Here is a 15,806-nt window from a genome sequence, read left to right as displayed (position 1 = left end):
TTGACATTTAACTCTGCTCTCCTATCTCCTAGGACTCCTCCAACAACCCCACAAGGAAGGGAACACAGGCCTTCATCATTGAAAAAAAAAAAAGAGAGAGAGTGTGTGAAAACAAAAAACCCTAAAGTTCCATGAAGTTAAAGGATTTGTCCAAATCCTATAGCTGGTAACACCAAAAGTTGAGCCTAGTCATTCATTCATGTGTTTAGTCATTCATTCATGCAGTATTTATTGGTGTCAGGGCCTGCGACATTGTTCCAAGCGTGGGAGGGAGGCTGAAGAACAGCCGTGGATCATCTATAGCCTTACTCTAGTGGGAGACACAGGAAATAAATGAGTAAATTATAATCTAATGTTACAAAGTGGCAATGCTATGAAGAAACATCAAGCAGGGGAGACAGAGGAGACAGGGCTCCCCACTAGATGGAGTCCTCCGGCATCCTATACTCTGAACCCTGAGCCCAGTCCTCTGTTCCAACCTGCAGACTCATTGTGGAGGGACAGTCATGGTGGTGAAGTGTGTAGCCCTCTTCTTTGGCAGGTGCTGCCCAGGGCTTGGGATGTGTACATCTGAACACCAAAACCCATTCAGCACAAGATCCTCCACACCCCACTCCCCAGGCTATGAGTCGGTCTCCTTAAACTCCCACGAAGCTGGACTGTCTTACTTAGCTTCCAGCGTAGGCTGTAATCTCCCTGGAGGCAAGAACCACTCGCACATTTTCCAGTACATGCCGGCGGTTATCAGTCGATGGGTTGATCAGGTTAAAAACAATTGGAAGAACCAAGGACTGTTCCTCTTAAAATCTACAGGACTTCTCCAAAATAAGCCCAGCCTCTCCACCATTCCCTCCATCCCAGGAGCTCCCTTCCTGCACAAACCCCACTGGGCAGCATCGCACGAGCTCCCCTAGAAAACCGGGTCATTCCAGGCTATGGTAAGTAGTCCGCTGCATGTCTGGGACATTTTTGCTAAAACGGGCCCTGTGACATTGCAAGTGGTACAGAGTGGCAGAGGGGTCCGGAGCAGACAGCAGCAAAACACAGATGGAGACTTAGTCCCACGTTAGCGTAAAACTGATCTGAGGGGTTACTGAGTGAGAACCGGACTAGAGTAAACAGCAATGACAAAGTGAGTTCAACTACTTCGAGTTATCCGTCTGATTTCCAGAAACATCTCAGTCATGCATGATGTGTGTGGTTCTTTTTTAATTTCTCTTACAGCACCATTGAACGTCTTTCACTGTTACAGGCGTGCACGTTCATACATTACTGGGGGGGTTCACATGAATTCGTAATGAGTTACTTAAACTTTGTATCTTCAAGTTTGAATAGTTCCCACAAATGCGACAATGACACTTTGGCAAAATCGCCTGTGAGGACAGCAGGAAGACTTGAAGCAACAAAACTCCATAATACTGTAACATTAGCTTCGGACCTTCTGGAAGGGGTCACTCTCTCTCCAAATATCATCGTCCTTCCTGGATGATTCTCACTAGAATTCACAGCGGGTTCTTTGTCGCTGGCCTGGCTTTGTACCAAGAAGAGACAGGTGATCCATCCAGCAATATTCAAGAAAGTTCCATGTAAACAAAAAGGTCCAGAATAAAACACCTGAAAAGAGAAGCTCCAAACATGACAATCCACATTTGCTTATCTCCAAAGTCATAAGGTGAGGATTAGGGTCTGATGCAATTTCCACCCGAGCAGCCACTTTCCTGATTCAACACTTTCATTCCTACCTGCGGCAACTCATGTGCAAACACACTCAGAAGTACAAATGGGTAAAAGCTTAGCAGGTGAAGGGCAAAGCTAGGGAATAGGCATGTGGCCATCCTTCAGTCTCAATTCAAAACCCAAATCAGGTCGCGTTTCCTCGTGTTTTGTTTTGTTTTTTTTCCTAACACAGTCCTTTTTTACAGCCTTTAATTGCAAGAGTGCAAAGATATATTTAAAAGCAGGAAATGTATCTTGCCCTCCGGGGGAAAATGTGATATGTTTTGGCAAAGGATTAAGCAAACCACAGACAATACAGAATTTTTTTTAGGATCTAAATTTGTCCTTGGCACCAAGATGAGCTGCTTGTCTGGAACCAATAGAAGGAATCTCATCAAGCTTAAAACCAGTGATGAATTAAACAGCTTAGCCCCAAGAATCAATCATACTAGTATTTTCTGGTCTCATTTTATAGGGAGTTTATCAGACTGAGGACATTCATGAGTTGAAGGAGTCATGACAGAACAGTGAGAACAAATGCTTTTTTCTTCATTTCATTCGCTGTTACACCGACTGATCTGCCTAATCGGATTTGTAAGCCCCCCCCCCCACCAAATTATATCTTTCCTTTTAATGTCCAAAGTTCCTATGTAAAGATGACTGTCATTTTGGTGAACAGTTTGATCTCTCCTGGAAAAATATTTTTTAAAGAGTGAATTCTGCAGAACTGATTCCATTAAAATGATTACAGGGCTCTGGAGGGACTTTTATCAACAATAATTCTCAACTATCGTTTGGTTAACTTGGTGGGCTCAGGACTAGAGACCAATTTGCCTGCAGAGGACTGTGGTGATGTCCAGAGACATTTTTTGTTGTCACGATTTGTGGGTGTGGATCTGAGAGGGCAGGAGTCAGACATGCTGCCCAACATCTTACAATGCAGAGGACTGCCCCACACAGCAAGGAATTATCCAGTTGAAAATGTCCTTAACGCTACGACAGCATAGCAAAAATTCTTACTACTTACAGGGCAGCTGCCTTTATTATAATCCCAAATCCACTCCCGTGATTTCTTTCATCTTGAAAGCACGCTTTCCTACAGAACTTGGCATTCCTGATTTATCCCCCACTAGAGTTTGACCAGCTGGTCAAAGAAAAAAAAAGTAACCAATATAAAGAATATTTTTAATTCTTCCTCCAACAATGTCTTCCTATTTTATTGATGCTTCATCAATCATTAGAGGGATCATACTTTTTTTTTTTTTTTTTCTGTCCACAGGGGAGCCTGAGAGCTCTCATGGATATTCATAAGGGCCAGGGGTCATGAAAACAATTCATCTCTATCTTCAAAGCCAAAGTTGAAATTGGGACGATGAAAGCAAACACAGGACTTCCCAAAGCCAATGCTGCAATAGAGGGGAATGGACTCTTTCTATGGGACAGAAGGACAGAGGGCAGAAGAAACAAGCACCATCCCTTGAGTCTTCTAGGTTAGCGTGCAGGATGGCTGTCCCTGACCAGACACACAAAGGATGTCCTAGACTTTTCAAAAATTATTTTCATCTCCTTAAGAAAGAGGAAGATCTCTGGAACTGCCCTAAGCACACAGGGATGCTAACATAAATGACCGCGTTTTTCTAATCTCAGGAAAACTGCATTGATAAAGCCACTGTTCATCAGACCTACTGCCACCAGGCAAGGCTGCCTCAAAGAGGAACAGAAAAATCCCACCTTTCCCTGAGAGAGTAAAACCCAAGTAAAGAGACCAGACTGCAGGCATCACAGTGCTGGAGATGACTAAGGAAAGCACCGAGCCCCACACAAAAACATTGCACTGAATTAGCTTGCTCAAACACTTTAAATGCACTCAAACTGTCTTAAAAGGGATTATTTCACATTAACCCTTTGTGAGGAAGTGTCCATCGAGCTACTTTTCTGAGGAAAATTTAGTTCTATTGGAATTAAGTGACTTTTCCTTAAAGAACTTTATCTGGATATAAACCAGTATGCATTTCTTTAGCCAGCTGCAAAGAAACTATAAAATTATATTTTAATAAAAGCAGAATGAGGTGAAATCAAATTAGACCTTCAAATTTGGAAATGAGGGACACATTTCTTCTTTGGTTCCAGTCAAGACATCTCAACCAACATTCGTCTAGAATTTCATCCACTCATCACTGTGGTGAGTGTCAAAGAGAATCCCCTGTTTTATTGTTGGTTTTCTTTTGTGTGTGTGTGAGTACATGCTGTACCTTTAGTATCAAAAATAAAAACATTGTCCTATTTTTTGTTTACCCCTCTTTGGGTTATACAGACTAGTCCAATAAACACCTAGGGATAAAAATGCATTTACTTAATTCGTTGCCAATTTAAACTCAGATTATAAATTTTCAAGGAATGAGAAAAGATTCCTATCCTACTGATCACAGCTGCTTACTTATTTCAGCCTTAGAATGATCACTAAGGCACTGTTTTTAGGTGTTATTAGTGCTGAAAAATGCGGGTGCTTTTTCTGTGACCAACCCAGCATTTCTGTTGACTACTCTGCAGATACGAAACAGGACTCAGTGCCTGGAGCCTAAGAGATGACCATTGCCAGTCAATTTTGCAACCCATCGGGCAAGACTCTGGTTCTCTATGAGGGTATCTTCCATTTTCTCAGACCTATGTTAAGACTCTTCTGATTAAAATACTGCTGCCTCAACAATGTGTTCAATACAGGACAGATGCTTCTCCAATGCTAATGTAAGTTGATTATAGATCTAAATCAGAGTCAAATAAATTTATTTGAAATTGGTAATATGGGTCAGAGTCAGAAAAGGAAATAAGGGAAACTATAAGCTCCCAAGACACATTTAAAGGCAGCAATTAAATTAATTCTCATGTTTCCCTACACATACACTTTTCCATCAAGTTACTTGCTGGCAACTGTAATAAATACTTCAAAATATGCCTAGTGAAAGAAAAGTCAACTAGCTTATTTTTGGGGGGGGGGGCAGGAATGAATACTCAGTGTCATATAGTCTTCTATCTCAGGAATACCCATGTTCTCCTGGTAAATGCTATACTTGTATGTGTGATCCTATTAAAAAAAAAAAAAAAAGACCCAAAGGAAATTTGGACAAATGAGCCATTATGCAATAAATGATAACAGTCCCAATGGACTGATTCTGAAAGACAAGATACATGTATTGTGTCGTACCTTAGAATGTGGAAATATTCCCACACTTCCAAGTGGAAAAAAGGGTATTTTATGCATTAAACATCGGAAGCACCCTACAGCTGTAATTCATTTCGCAGTGGAAAGTGAATGTCAGTTCTCCCTCCACCTCACAAAATGAAGAGGTAGTCAACGGATTTTCTTCCTATCTCCCCCTAATAAACTCCACTTCCTCTAATGTTCTGAGAATATTTTCTACTCTAATAGACGTTCACTTTTCATTTATTCAAAAATGAGTCAAAGAAAAAAATTTCCGCAGTGACAGGACTATCCAACTTTCCTTTTTTTGTGATCTTCTAGTGGAATGAAAAAAAAAATAGCTATCAGGATTCTTAAGCTTTTTCGATGTACTTGGCTATGAGCTCACCTGAGAGTCAGCTACAAGTTCTTATCACTTTAAAACAGGAACTGCTTTGAACCCCATGTCCATAGCCATGGAGTCCCAGCCTTCAGTATCCCTGACACAGATACAAGCACAGCTTGCTTCTTAAAATAAATGTTCAAACTAAAACAGTGAGTTTGGTGAAGAGCAGCCTGAGACCGGAACAAGTCAAGTTCTCAGTCACATAGAAATTAACAGATACATGCAATTAACATCCCAAACAATCAGCCCCTTGTTGAACAGAGAGCGAGCACACCGCAAATTTGATCAGTGTCTACAGCCCACACAGGTCTTTCCACCAGCCAGAGCGCCTCACCTATACAGTCTATGTGGGGACCAGATTAAAAATGTGTGCTGTTGACATAATGTTGGTCCTCCTGAGTTTTGCTAAGAGCTTGTCCATGGTCACTCAGACAGTTGTCCAAAGATACTTCAATAGCCACTTCTGTTCTTTCTTGCCTAGCGAAGCTATCATTCGGGGTTGTGTCTAGAGGGAGACAGCCATTGTGTTCTGCGCAGCCGTTGACGTGGGCCAGGGGTAGGGCCCCGGGAGGGCAGCACAGCTGCTTCTCACAGCCCTTAGAGATGCAAGGGGAGCTGCAGAGCAACAGCAGGTCCTTCGGTTCCATGGGGTCCTTCAAGTCCACCTGCTCAAACTGGATGGTCACATTGTGGATTCCCGCATTGTGGAAGATCTCTCGAATTTTCCTACTGGCGTCCTGATAGCCCCTGTCCTTCTGATACTTGATGTGCAGTGTGGCAATGATCTTCCCACTTATAAGTTCCCAGATGTGCACTTCATGTATACTGCTAACCCCCGGCACGGCTGAGAGCTGGCTCACTACAACAAGGAAGAGCAGACAGTGAGCGAGGGTTACTGGAAACAAGCTACCTCTACGGGGGGGGGACACGGTCCCTGAAGGCATTCTCACCAAAATGATGTATTTACAACAATGGGAAGAAAAAGAGCTGTACCTATATGGGTACATTTTCCCATCATCTTCTCCTTCCTCTCTGAGTCCCTATACATCCATCATGAACCCATAAAAGGCAATTCAAGAAAGGAAGTTTAACAACATACCAAAAAATTCCCAGGGTTGGTGAGTTTACAAGGGAACAGACACCCTAATGGGCTGGGGTATGAATAGGGTGTCTTTTTGAAAGAGGAGAACTTGGCAATATGGACGGAAAACTTTGACCAGCATCTCTAGTACTCAGAATTTAACCTACAGGGAAATACCCAAATATTCATTTATAAAAATGGTTTGGGCAGTGTTTTTTGTATTAATGAAAAAACAGAAATAAGGAAATAGTTAAATCAATTATATATAAAAGAATACGATTACAGCCATTAACAAGTAAGTTGCATATTTAAGGATATGAGGAGACGTATTTAAGATATATTTAAGTGAAAAAGCAAATAGTTATACTGTATATACGGCACAATCTTTTTCTTTTTTAAGCAAACATCAGTGTACATACGCACACAAAAATTTTATGCAGCTAAAAGCTTGTTTCATTGAATGACTGATTCAAAAAATATTAAAAGAGGTCATTTCTGGTGGCAAGATTACGAGACTTCTATTTTTTTATTTAAGTCTTCTACATTTTCCATACTTCTCAAACAAGCACGTCTTTAGAGAGATGATGTGGAATAGTGATTAGGAGCAAAGACCCTGTAAGCTAGCCAGAGTTTGAATCCCAGTTTAGACACGGCCTTGGGTAATTTAGCTAGCCCCCAGGGCCTCAGTCTCCTTACCTGTAAGTCAGGAATAATAACGATAGTACCCCACAGGTTTACTTGCATAATTAAAATGAGTGAATATAAGTATGCACTTAGAACATTGCCAGCATACAGTATAGTAAGTCCCATAGAAGGGCTGCACCTGTTCTTACCATCTATTTTTTAAATGTTTTAAAATATAGATAGATAACTTGGTTAAAAGGCAATATAAGCCATTATCTATCACAAATTGCTTTGATATGTTTATCTTGTTTCTTCAACTGGAAAGCAAGTTCCTAGAAGGGAGAGACAATGCTGCGTGTCTGCTCCTAGGTATCTCCTTCCCCACCGCCCACCTCCTCTGCCTGCCGGACTGGGTAGATAGCAGGTTGCAGGAAATGAAGGCTGGTTGTTGGGACTCAGCATGATAAAGCAGCCAGAGAGCTGACCACCTAAGGGGCCCTGAGGCTATAAAGCAATGCTGCCCAAGAGGAGGTTCCAAAAGACAAAAAGAACATCCGGGGGGAAAGACTAGGAGAAGCATGGGCTATTGGCAATGGCCCAAGCAGCTGGTCCCAATGCACGCTCCTAAACAGGGGACTAGCCAGTCTCTGACCGACACTGACCACCATAAATCATGCCCTTCCAGGGAGAAGGCCTAGCCATGGCCGTACAATAGATTAAGACCCATTCAAACTTCCTGTCGGGGATCTGTCACGAAGTAAGGTCTTCCAACTTTGAGCCCCACAGTAGGCCAGGCTGTACCTCACAGTAGAAACACTAGAAATAAAAAGCACATTCAGCTTCTCACCAGCATTTGGATCATCCCCAGTTAGCAACTCGACCAAGTCTCTACCCTACGTATGCTCAGACGCACATAACTAAGGTGGGAGACTGACCTTCTCTTTGAGCCCAGCAAAGAGGCTTCATTACCAAAGGAGGCCATGAATGATCTGAATTTAAAACATGGTCCTGTTTTGGGGCACCTGGGTGGCTCAGTGGGTTAAAGCCTCTGCCTTCGGCTCAGGTCATGATCCCAGGGGCCTGGGATCGAGTCCAGCATCGGGCTCTCTGCTCGGCAGGGAGCCTGCTTCCTCCTCTCTCTCTGCCTGCCTCTCTGCCTACTTGTGATCTCTGTTTGTCGAATAAATAAATAAAATCTTTTTAAAAAATAAATAAATAAATAAAACATGGTCCTGTTTTAAGTTCATGTTTAAATTGAAACAGGGTGTCATAAGAGACACGGTGACTTGCATGTCCATACAAAACCAGCTCACTAGAAAGCAGGATCCCAAATGCAAAGGAAAGATTCCTGTTTTCAGAATAAGGAGAATAAAAATCAAGTTCTTGGTAGGGTAACCTTACTGGAATTAAAATCAATCTCTGACGTGAAGGTAGGACCCAAGGAGCAGGTTCTGCCCAACACTCCATTCTCAAAAATCTGTGGCCGAGTCAGAGAGTCATGGGTTGCAAAGGACCTTTGGTTCTTGGAGCTGTGAGTCATCTTACTAGGCTACCAAACATATGATAGATGTCTCTATGGCCAGGTGATTTACAGTATTTCAAGATACATAAATCAAACACTGCTCTGAAATAACAGCAGCCCTTTGAGCCGGGGAGCATTACGCGGGCATGGTTCTAGATAAGGATCGCATGACTCACTCAGCTCTTCCATGTTGATGCCTCTGGGGACCATCTGCAGCAGAATGGCAGCAGTCTCCTTGATGAGCGGGAAGGCAGATGACAAAATGATAACGACCATGAAGATAGTCAGGCTGGGGTCGATGTAGCACTGCCAGTTACACGGGTCCTCAGATGGCAGGGGACGCACATAGAATATGATGGCCGTGACCACCACGACCACTGACCCCAGGGCATCGCCCATCACATGCAAAAGCACACCTGTTGGGAAGGAAGAAAGACCTCTCAAGTGCAGATCCAAATTTGGGAGCCATGTGATGCTCCATGATCTGGGTTACCAAGTCTACGAAGACCAGTTGCTATTTGTTTTCTTTTTGGTTAGAAGAGCAGGATGGATTCAAAAGGACAAAAAAAAAAAAAAAAATTTAAAAAAGTCAGCTACTTTGCAGAAAACAAAACCTTGGGCCAGCATCCCAGGACCCAGAGAACCCACAATAGCCTAGGAAGATTCTGAGCTGCAGACCCCCGTGGGGAAAGGGACTGTCTGTTCATGGTGCCTCACCACGGCTGCCTGCCACTCATCAGAAGGCACCGAACTGGTAAACAGAGGTTGTGCAAATGGCCTCTTATTCTTTCAGACATGTGTCTGTGATTTAAATGGTTTTAAACATTTTGAAGAGGAGAAGGAACTAAGACTTATCAAGAGAGAGGTTCTTGAGGCACCCGGATGGCTCAGTCCATTAAGCATTTGACTTTGGCTCAGGTCATGATCCCAGAGTCCTGGGATCCAGCTCCACATCGGGCTCCCTGCTCAGCGGGGAGTCTGCTTCTCCCTCTCCCTCTGACTGCTGTTCTGCTTACTTGTGCTCTCTGTCAAATAAATAAATAAAAATCTTTTTTTAAAAAAAAGAAACTAATTAAAAAGAAGAAGAAGAAGGGTCTCCAGCAACACTGCCACTGAATAAAGAGCCATTTGTTAAAATGAAATAAATTAAAATTTAAGAGATAATAACATTATGGCTGCCTTTAATTAAGGGAACCAACCTTCAATGTTGTGATTAAGATACAAAAAATATGCCGTCCTAACACAGAAGATCTGGGCGTCCAGTTGTATGCGAGACACAAACTAAACTGGGATTTAGGTGAAAACTTTGTCAGAAGAATTCTAAAAATATAAACACTAAGTTTGTTTTGTTTTGGTTTGGTTTTTTTCTTTTTTGGTTTTGGTTTGGTTTGGTTTTTCTTTTTTTCCTTTTTTCTTTTTCCTTTTTTTTTTTTTTTTTTTTTTTTTTTTTTTTGCAGAAGACATCAGACTCTTGCTAGTCAAAGTCTGGCATGCAGACAGGCGGCATCCGCAATCCCCAGAAGCTGGTGAGAGATGCAGAATCTCGAGCCCCACGTCAGAGGCTATGGAATCCAATTCTGCATTTTTAACAAGATCACAGGGGCCCGAAACTCACATGAAAGTCCCAGAACCCTGCTCTAGAAGAAAGCGTATAGATAAAGAAAGGTTCGTTTTGTCTCTCCAGGGATCCCACAGATCTACTGGGTTAAATTAATAAGAATCCCAAATCCTCATAACTCACTTGTGACTACAACGAAACAGTCTCACTTGGAAGATGGTTTAATTGGCAAATGCTTCTTTTTGGCAATACTTTTAGGATTCTACGTAGCTGAGTAGCATCAGAGGTGAAACAGCATTCTGTAAACATACTAAACGCAATTTGTGGCAAACCTCCTCCCACCCCAAAATAATACAGAAATACAAAGTATCTCCACTTTCCCTTCTGGTGGAGTGTTTAGTTGCTAGAATAGGATCCTGATTCAATAAATAGATTAAACAATTCCATTTTCTAATTCTGTGTCCCCTTTCCCACACCCCACCCCTGTAAGAGCTTTTTAATCCCGAGGCCCTGTTTTGGGCCACAAAGAGAAAGTTCCAAGAGCTGGTCTATATACCTTGTTCCTCCGGGGAAACCTGAAGATCAAAGCTTGAACCCTCTCCAGGGAAGTACACAGTAGTACTATAAAAATACAAAAACCAGGTATTTCCTATTTGTACTTGACATCAGTTTCACCACCTGAGACCGTTTTCATCCTGTTTCCTGCATGATAGCCTTGTTTCCTCCACTAGTCGCTAAATGACGTGAGGACAAGGGTCATGTTCTACATTTCTTGTGTTTATGTTTCAGCACCAGAAGCGCGCAATGCAGGCACTCAACGAAACAGTATTTTCTGGTTGGCCGGTCATAACTCCCATGACATAGAGTGACTTCTGTCTTTTACTTAATAATGATAATAATTGTATTGCCAGTTAACAAACATGCATCAGACGTTGTTGTAAGTGTGTCCCATGGACTTACGTATTAAGACTCTCTGAAGCGGTTACCCTCTCCATTTTACAAATGAGGGAACCGAGGCATGGAGTAGCTGAGTACCTTATCCAAGATCACAGAACCAGAATGGGTTCGAGTGGGGATACAAGTCTACGTAGAAAACCACTGCGCACCCTGCCTCATAGACAACCTATATTCCCATTTCATGTTTTCCTTCTAAGAAATCTCCCTGCTAGGGCACCTGGGTGGCTCAGTGGGTTAAAGTCTCTGCCTTCAGCTCAGGTCATGATCCCAGGATCCTGGGATCGAGCCCCGCATCGGGCTCTCTGCTTGGCAGGGAGCCTGCTTCCTCCTCTCTCTGTCTGCCTCTCGCCTGCCTGTGATCTCTGTCTGTCAAATAAATAAATAAAATCTTAAAAAAAAAAAAATCTCCCTGCTAGCCCCTCATAATTATGTAAAATAGCTTTCAAATTCTTTTTCCCATAATCCACAGTAAGAATCCTATTTTGCCTCCTAGCACACCCAGAGACACGTACTGAAACAAATGTGAAAAAACAAAGCCTATCCTAACCTATGACTTATTACTGTTTTCTATTTATTTCATTCAATTCTGGTTAATTTTCTAAATGCTCATCATATTCTACTAAATTGGTTTTAAGAGTCCACCTATCATGGCCTTCAGTTTGAAAATCCTCTTAAAGCCTGATTCCATCAAATTCCAGAGACTGGATATTATGGTGTGTTTTCTGGCCTCCCATGCGAAGACGAAGAAGGTCTAGTCATCATCCTCCAGGGACTAGAGTCCACTGGCAGGATTTTCAGAAAAGGGCACCGGGAACCTCAGGATGGGGGGTGCTGATTCCCTGTGATGGGAAATCTCAGGGATGGCATCTCGAGAGATGAGGCAATTGGGCAGGACTCTGAAGGGGGGACAGACCTCAACAGGCAGCGGGATTCCAAGCAGAGAGAACTCAGAGAGAAAGTGTTCCAGGCAGGAAGTCAAGGGAGGCCGCAGGTGAGGACGTGCCCATCAGGCAGCATGCAAGACAGGTACACTCAGTGTGAAGTCATAGACCCTGAGAGTCTCTGTGCACCATGGACCTTGCGGAAGTCAACCTCTCTGAACACCAGGATCGTCCTCTGTACAATGGGGATGAGAATAACATCTGTCTCACTTTTCTTGGAGGCTAGTTCTGAAGAGTCTGTTGAAACAATGTCTGAAAGCCCACTGAGATGTAAGTGCATAGAAATGATTGCGACAATGATAATGAGCATGATTGGTGGACTGTGTCCTCTGCACTCTTCCAACCACTCGAGCAACGCTCGCCACCCCACAGCGATGTTGTGGTGATCTCCATTACGTCGGTAGGGAGACTGAAGCTCAAAAAGGTTAAGTTACTTGTCCAAGATCACCTAGCTAGTAAAAGGCAGAAGCTGACCTTGAACCAGATCTGCCTGGCTGAGCTCTTCTCGCCTCACTGTAAGTGTGCATTAGATGGGGATGGGGACAAGAGAGATGGCTCGGGTCTAGGAGAGGAGGTGGGGCAGCGAAGAGGTGAAGAACAGGGCAAAAACGTCTAGAAAGGAGTGCTGACATGGGAACAGCAAGCCCTTGACTGTCCACAATGTTAGAACCTTATTCCGGAAGCAGTAAAGATTTCTGAGCAGGTTCTGATGGGATCACATCTATGATTCAGAAAGGTAAGTCAGGCAGCATTATCTGAGAGGCAAAGATCAGCCCTTGGTAGACAGCTCAATTATCTGATTAGTCATCATTCTCACAGGGTAGAATTGCAATGACACGACACCTCAACGGTTGGACCTCACTTCCTGTCTTGAGATTTTTTCCAAAACTCAGAAAAACTGCCAATTTGACATTAGCTGAAATTTGATGTGTCCCAACCCTTGGGAAAGCCATGGGTGTTGTTGAATTTGCTGATAACCAGGAAAACAGTGCACTAGCCCTGGGATTAACAAGTGGTTATGGAAGGATGAGAGAGCTTTCTTACTGGAGAAAAAAAAATTAGAAAGAAACATCTCATCAAAGGAGACTTATTTTCAAATGATTTGTCAGGATTGTGGTTTATCTATTTACATTTATACTGAAATACAAAAAGTTAATTATCTTTCTGACCCTCTGTTGCAACATTTTTTGATGTATCACATTTGAGCCTATTAAATAAAATCAACCACCACAACTGGTGAGAATTTTTAAAGGATTGTGCTTTCACTGTGCTTTGCAGAAGATGGACTGTGTTTCACGAAAGGCATCTGTTTTATTCCACTGAAATAAGAGAAACACCAATGTATATCCAGAAATGATTTTTGTTCACAAGAATCCCCGCCAGTTGTTTGCTCCCCTGCAGATCTGGGGGGACAGTCCTGCTTTCTCAAACAGTGGTTTAAAGGTCAAAAGTAAACACTCAGTGGACTGTCTACACTAGAGAAGCAAGCCATTCTGCGTGGAGTGTACAGGCAGTGTGCAAAACTGGAAAGAAGTGGAAATGCGAAGTAGGAGCCCAGGAGCCCACCCCTGCTTCTGTGGTTGCCTGGGTGACTTGGGAAGTCACCAGACTCTCAGGACCCTGCTTCCTTATCTGCAAAACAAGGGGGCGTGGAGTTCATTCCCACTAAGTCCTTTTCTGTTATAACATTCTGTGCACCTTCTCTGAATCATGGATCCAAGATGAGGACACAAGATCTAAGAGGAGGCCAGCCTCCCATTTGGCCTGAAAGATGGAGAGGCTCCTGGGAGCCACAGCAGGGCCCGGAGCGCTCACCCTCACTTACACAGTGGGGCTGAGCCCAGCAATTCCACTCACTACCTGAGAGACAACAGCTCCCACCTGGTGAGATTCTTACAAATGCAAGTGACTTGTGCTGCCTGGCACAAAAGCACACTTTTCCTCTGCATTGCCCAAGAACTTGACATGCTTTATCTAACAGCCACCCCCTCAAGTAGATACTATTTTAAAAATGAGGGAATTGGAGGCTTAGAGAAGTCCAAAAACTTGCCCAAAGTCAGAGTCTTAAATGGTAGAGCCAAGACCTCAAACCCAGGCATCTTGAGCACAGATCCCAATCTTTTAGCCGCTGCATTATTCACCTCTGTCGGAAGCTACAGAACACACTGGTTAGCGGAGCTCAGGGCTGAGCCAGGTACAGCAAGGCTTTACCCCCGGCATTCTTCCACCTAGAAGCTCCGACTTTAGACTAAAGATTGGCCAGATCGTACCAGTTTCATGATCATGTTGCAGGTTCATATATCATGCTTCCCGAACAAGGTCACAATATCTACTGGTCCCACTATTAAGTCCTCTTAGCACCTTTACGCTTACCCGTTCTCCTTCTCTGCAGCATGAGAATGAATAATTAACAGAATGTGCTTTGAAAAATTAAAGTGCTGTGGAAAAATGTGTGATATATATAATATATAGTATGTATTTGATATAAAATATGTATGGTATATATTATATATACATATATGTTTTTAAAACTGAACCCAAAGAAAGACAAAGGATAATGATTTTTCAATACAGATTCTCTCTTTTCAAAAAAGATTCACCAGCTAGCACTTTAGAAATCCTCCTATTGCAGTTCAATTTTTAAAAAGTGACTCATGTAGAAATTTTAGGAGCTCATGCATGGTTGTGTCATTGTTGTTTTTTTTCTGACATTCCCTATAGATGCATACCAGGTATCACTTTGTAAAACAGATGGGAGACTCTCGAAAATGAAAATGTCTCCCAGATGATTACTTTTTCTTTATATTATTTCCATTTAAGCCCTATCACAGGCTTTCCCCAAATCATCTGAAAGTAAGGGGTTAAGTAATCTTTGTTGAAATCTTCCAAGTTGAGATGGGAGACTGACCCTTCTGGAATCACTCGGAAGCAGAGTCTCTGCCCAAGAAGTTGGAAGAGAGAGGAGCTGGATACAATGTTGGGATCTGGTGAGAAGTGCACCTCCGGACTCCCTGGGCTAACCTTTGCCCCGTGCTTGTGACCTTGAGCACATGGCAGGGAGAATGCTAGTAAGGTGCCTTCCACATGCCTCACCAGAACCCTCCGCTTTGGGCCCGGAAGTAGAGATTCAAGAGAGCCAAGAAACGCACCCCAGCTGCAGAGTCCTGGCAGAAATAAGTGAGGCGTGAGGGCCAATCAGCAGTACCATGATGGACAGCAGTCAGCAACTCTCTTCTCACCATCATCAAAATTCCATTCAATTAAAATAGACCTCATTTGCATTAGCCATACCCACGAGTGGGGAAAATCGAGTAAAGTAATAACATGTTACTCCTGATCTGCGCGTGTCTGGAGCAGGCAGCATGAGCCTGGCTCTAAGCGGAGCAAGGATAAATCATTAGCAGCTAGTGCGTCGCTCCGAATCAATGCAGCCATTAGGCAAGAGACTAGGGTCATAGTCTATTAGTGCAACTGGCCTACTTTCTAACACATCTTATTAAAAAGCAAACAGAAACGCAGAATGCAGCACAGCCCACATGCATCACAGACACGGGTTTCAAATCCACCTGAAGTCAATCCTACCTCTGATATTCAGGGCTTCAGATTTTTTCTCCTTTTTCATAGTCTCTTCTGGTTCATTCTGGGTGTTCAGAGAATCACCTGCATTCAAAGAAGAAACCTTGTGTTGTGTATAAGTTCTACAAACAAAAAGAACCAATGGACTCAAAAAAAGGTTTTGTTATCTTAAACTCCTACTAGCTCATCAGACCCCCCTACCTCTCCACACACACAACCCAGAATAGTACATTTTGGCCTTAACATA

General features: G+C 43.0%; 1 protein-coding gene across 3 annotated transcripts in view; it reads right to left on the bottom strand.

The window, feature by feature from the left end:
- Positions 1 to 1,192: 1,192 nt before the first annotated feature.
- SLC30A10 (solute carrier family 30 member 10) overlaps positions 1,193 to 15,806 on the bottom strand; it is a 40,286-nt gene continuing 25,672 nt past the window's right edge. For 2 of the 3 annotated variants that reach the window (XM_045982785.1, XM_045982784.1), the window contains exons 2-4: positions 15,566 to 15,643; positions 8,704 to 8,943; positions 1,193 to 6,159 (exon numbers count right to left, since the gene is read on the bottom strand). In XM_045982785.1, the coding sequence (XP_045838741.1) occupies positions 5,660 to 6,159; positions 8,704 to 8,943; positions 15,566 to 15,643 (818 nt within the window). In that variant the 3' untranslated portion in view covers positions 1,193 to 5,659. The remainder of the gene's footprint in view (positions 6,160 to 8,703; positions 8,944 to 15,565; positions 15,644 to 15,806) is intronic. The other variant, XR_006815559.1, reaches the window with a different exon arrangement.

This window comes from Meles meles, chromosome 17 (genome assembly GCF_922984935.1).
Source record: "Meles meles chromosome 17, mMelMel3.1 paternal haplotype, whole genome shotgun sequence".
Classification (NCBI taxonomy): Eukaryota; Metazoa; Chordata; class Mammalia; order Carnivora; family Mustelidae; genus Meles; species Meles meles.
The sequence above is the reverse complement of the archived record's forward strand: the minus strand, read 5'-3'. Positions and strand labels throughout refer to the sequence as shown.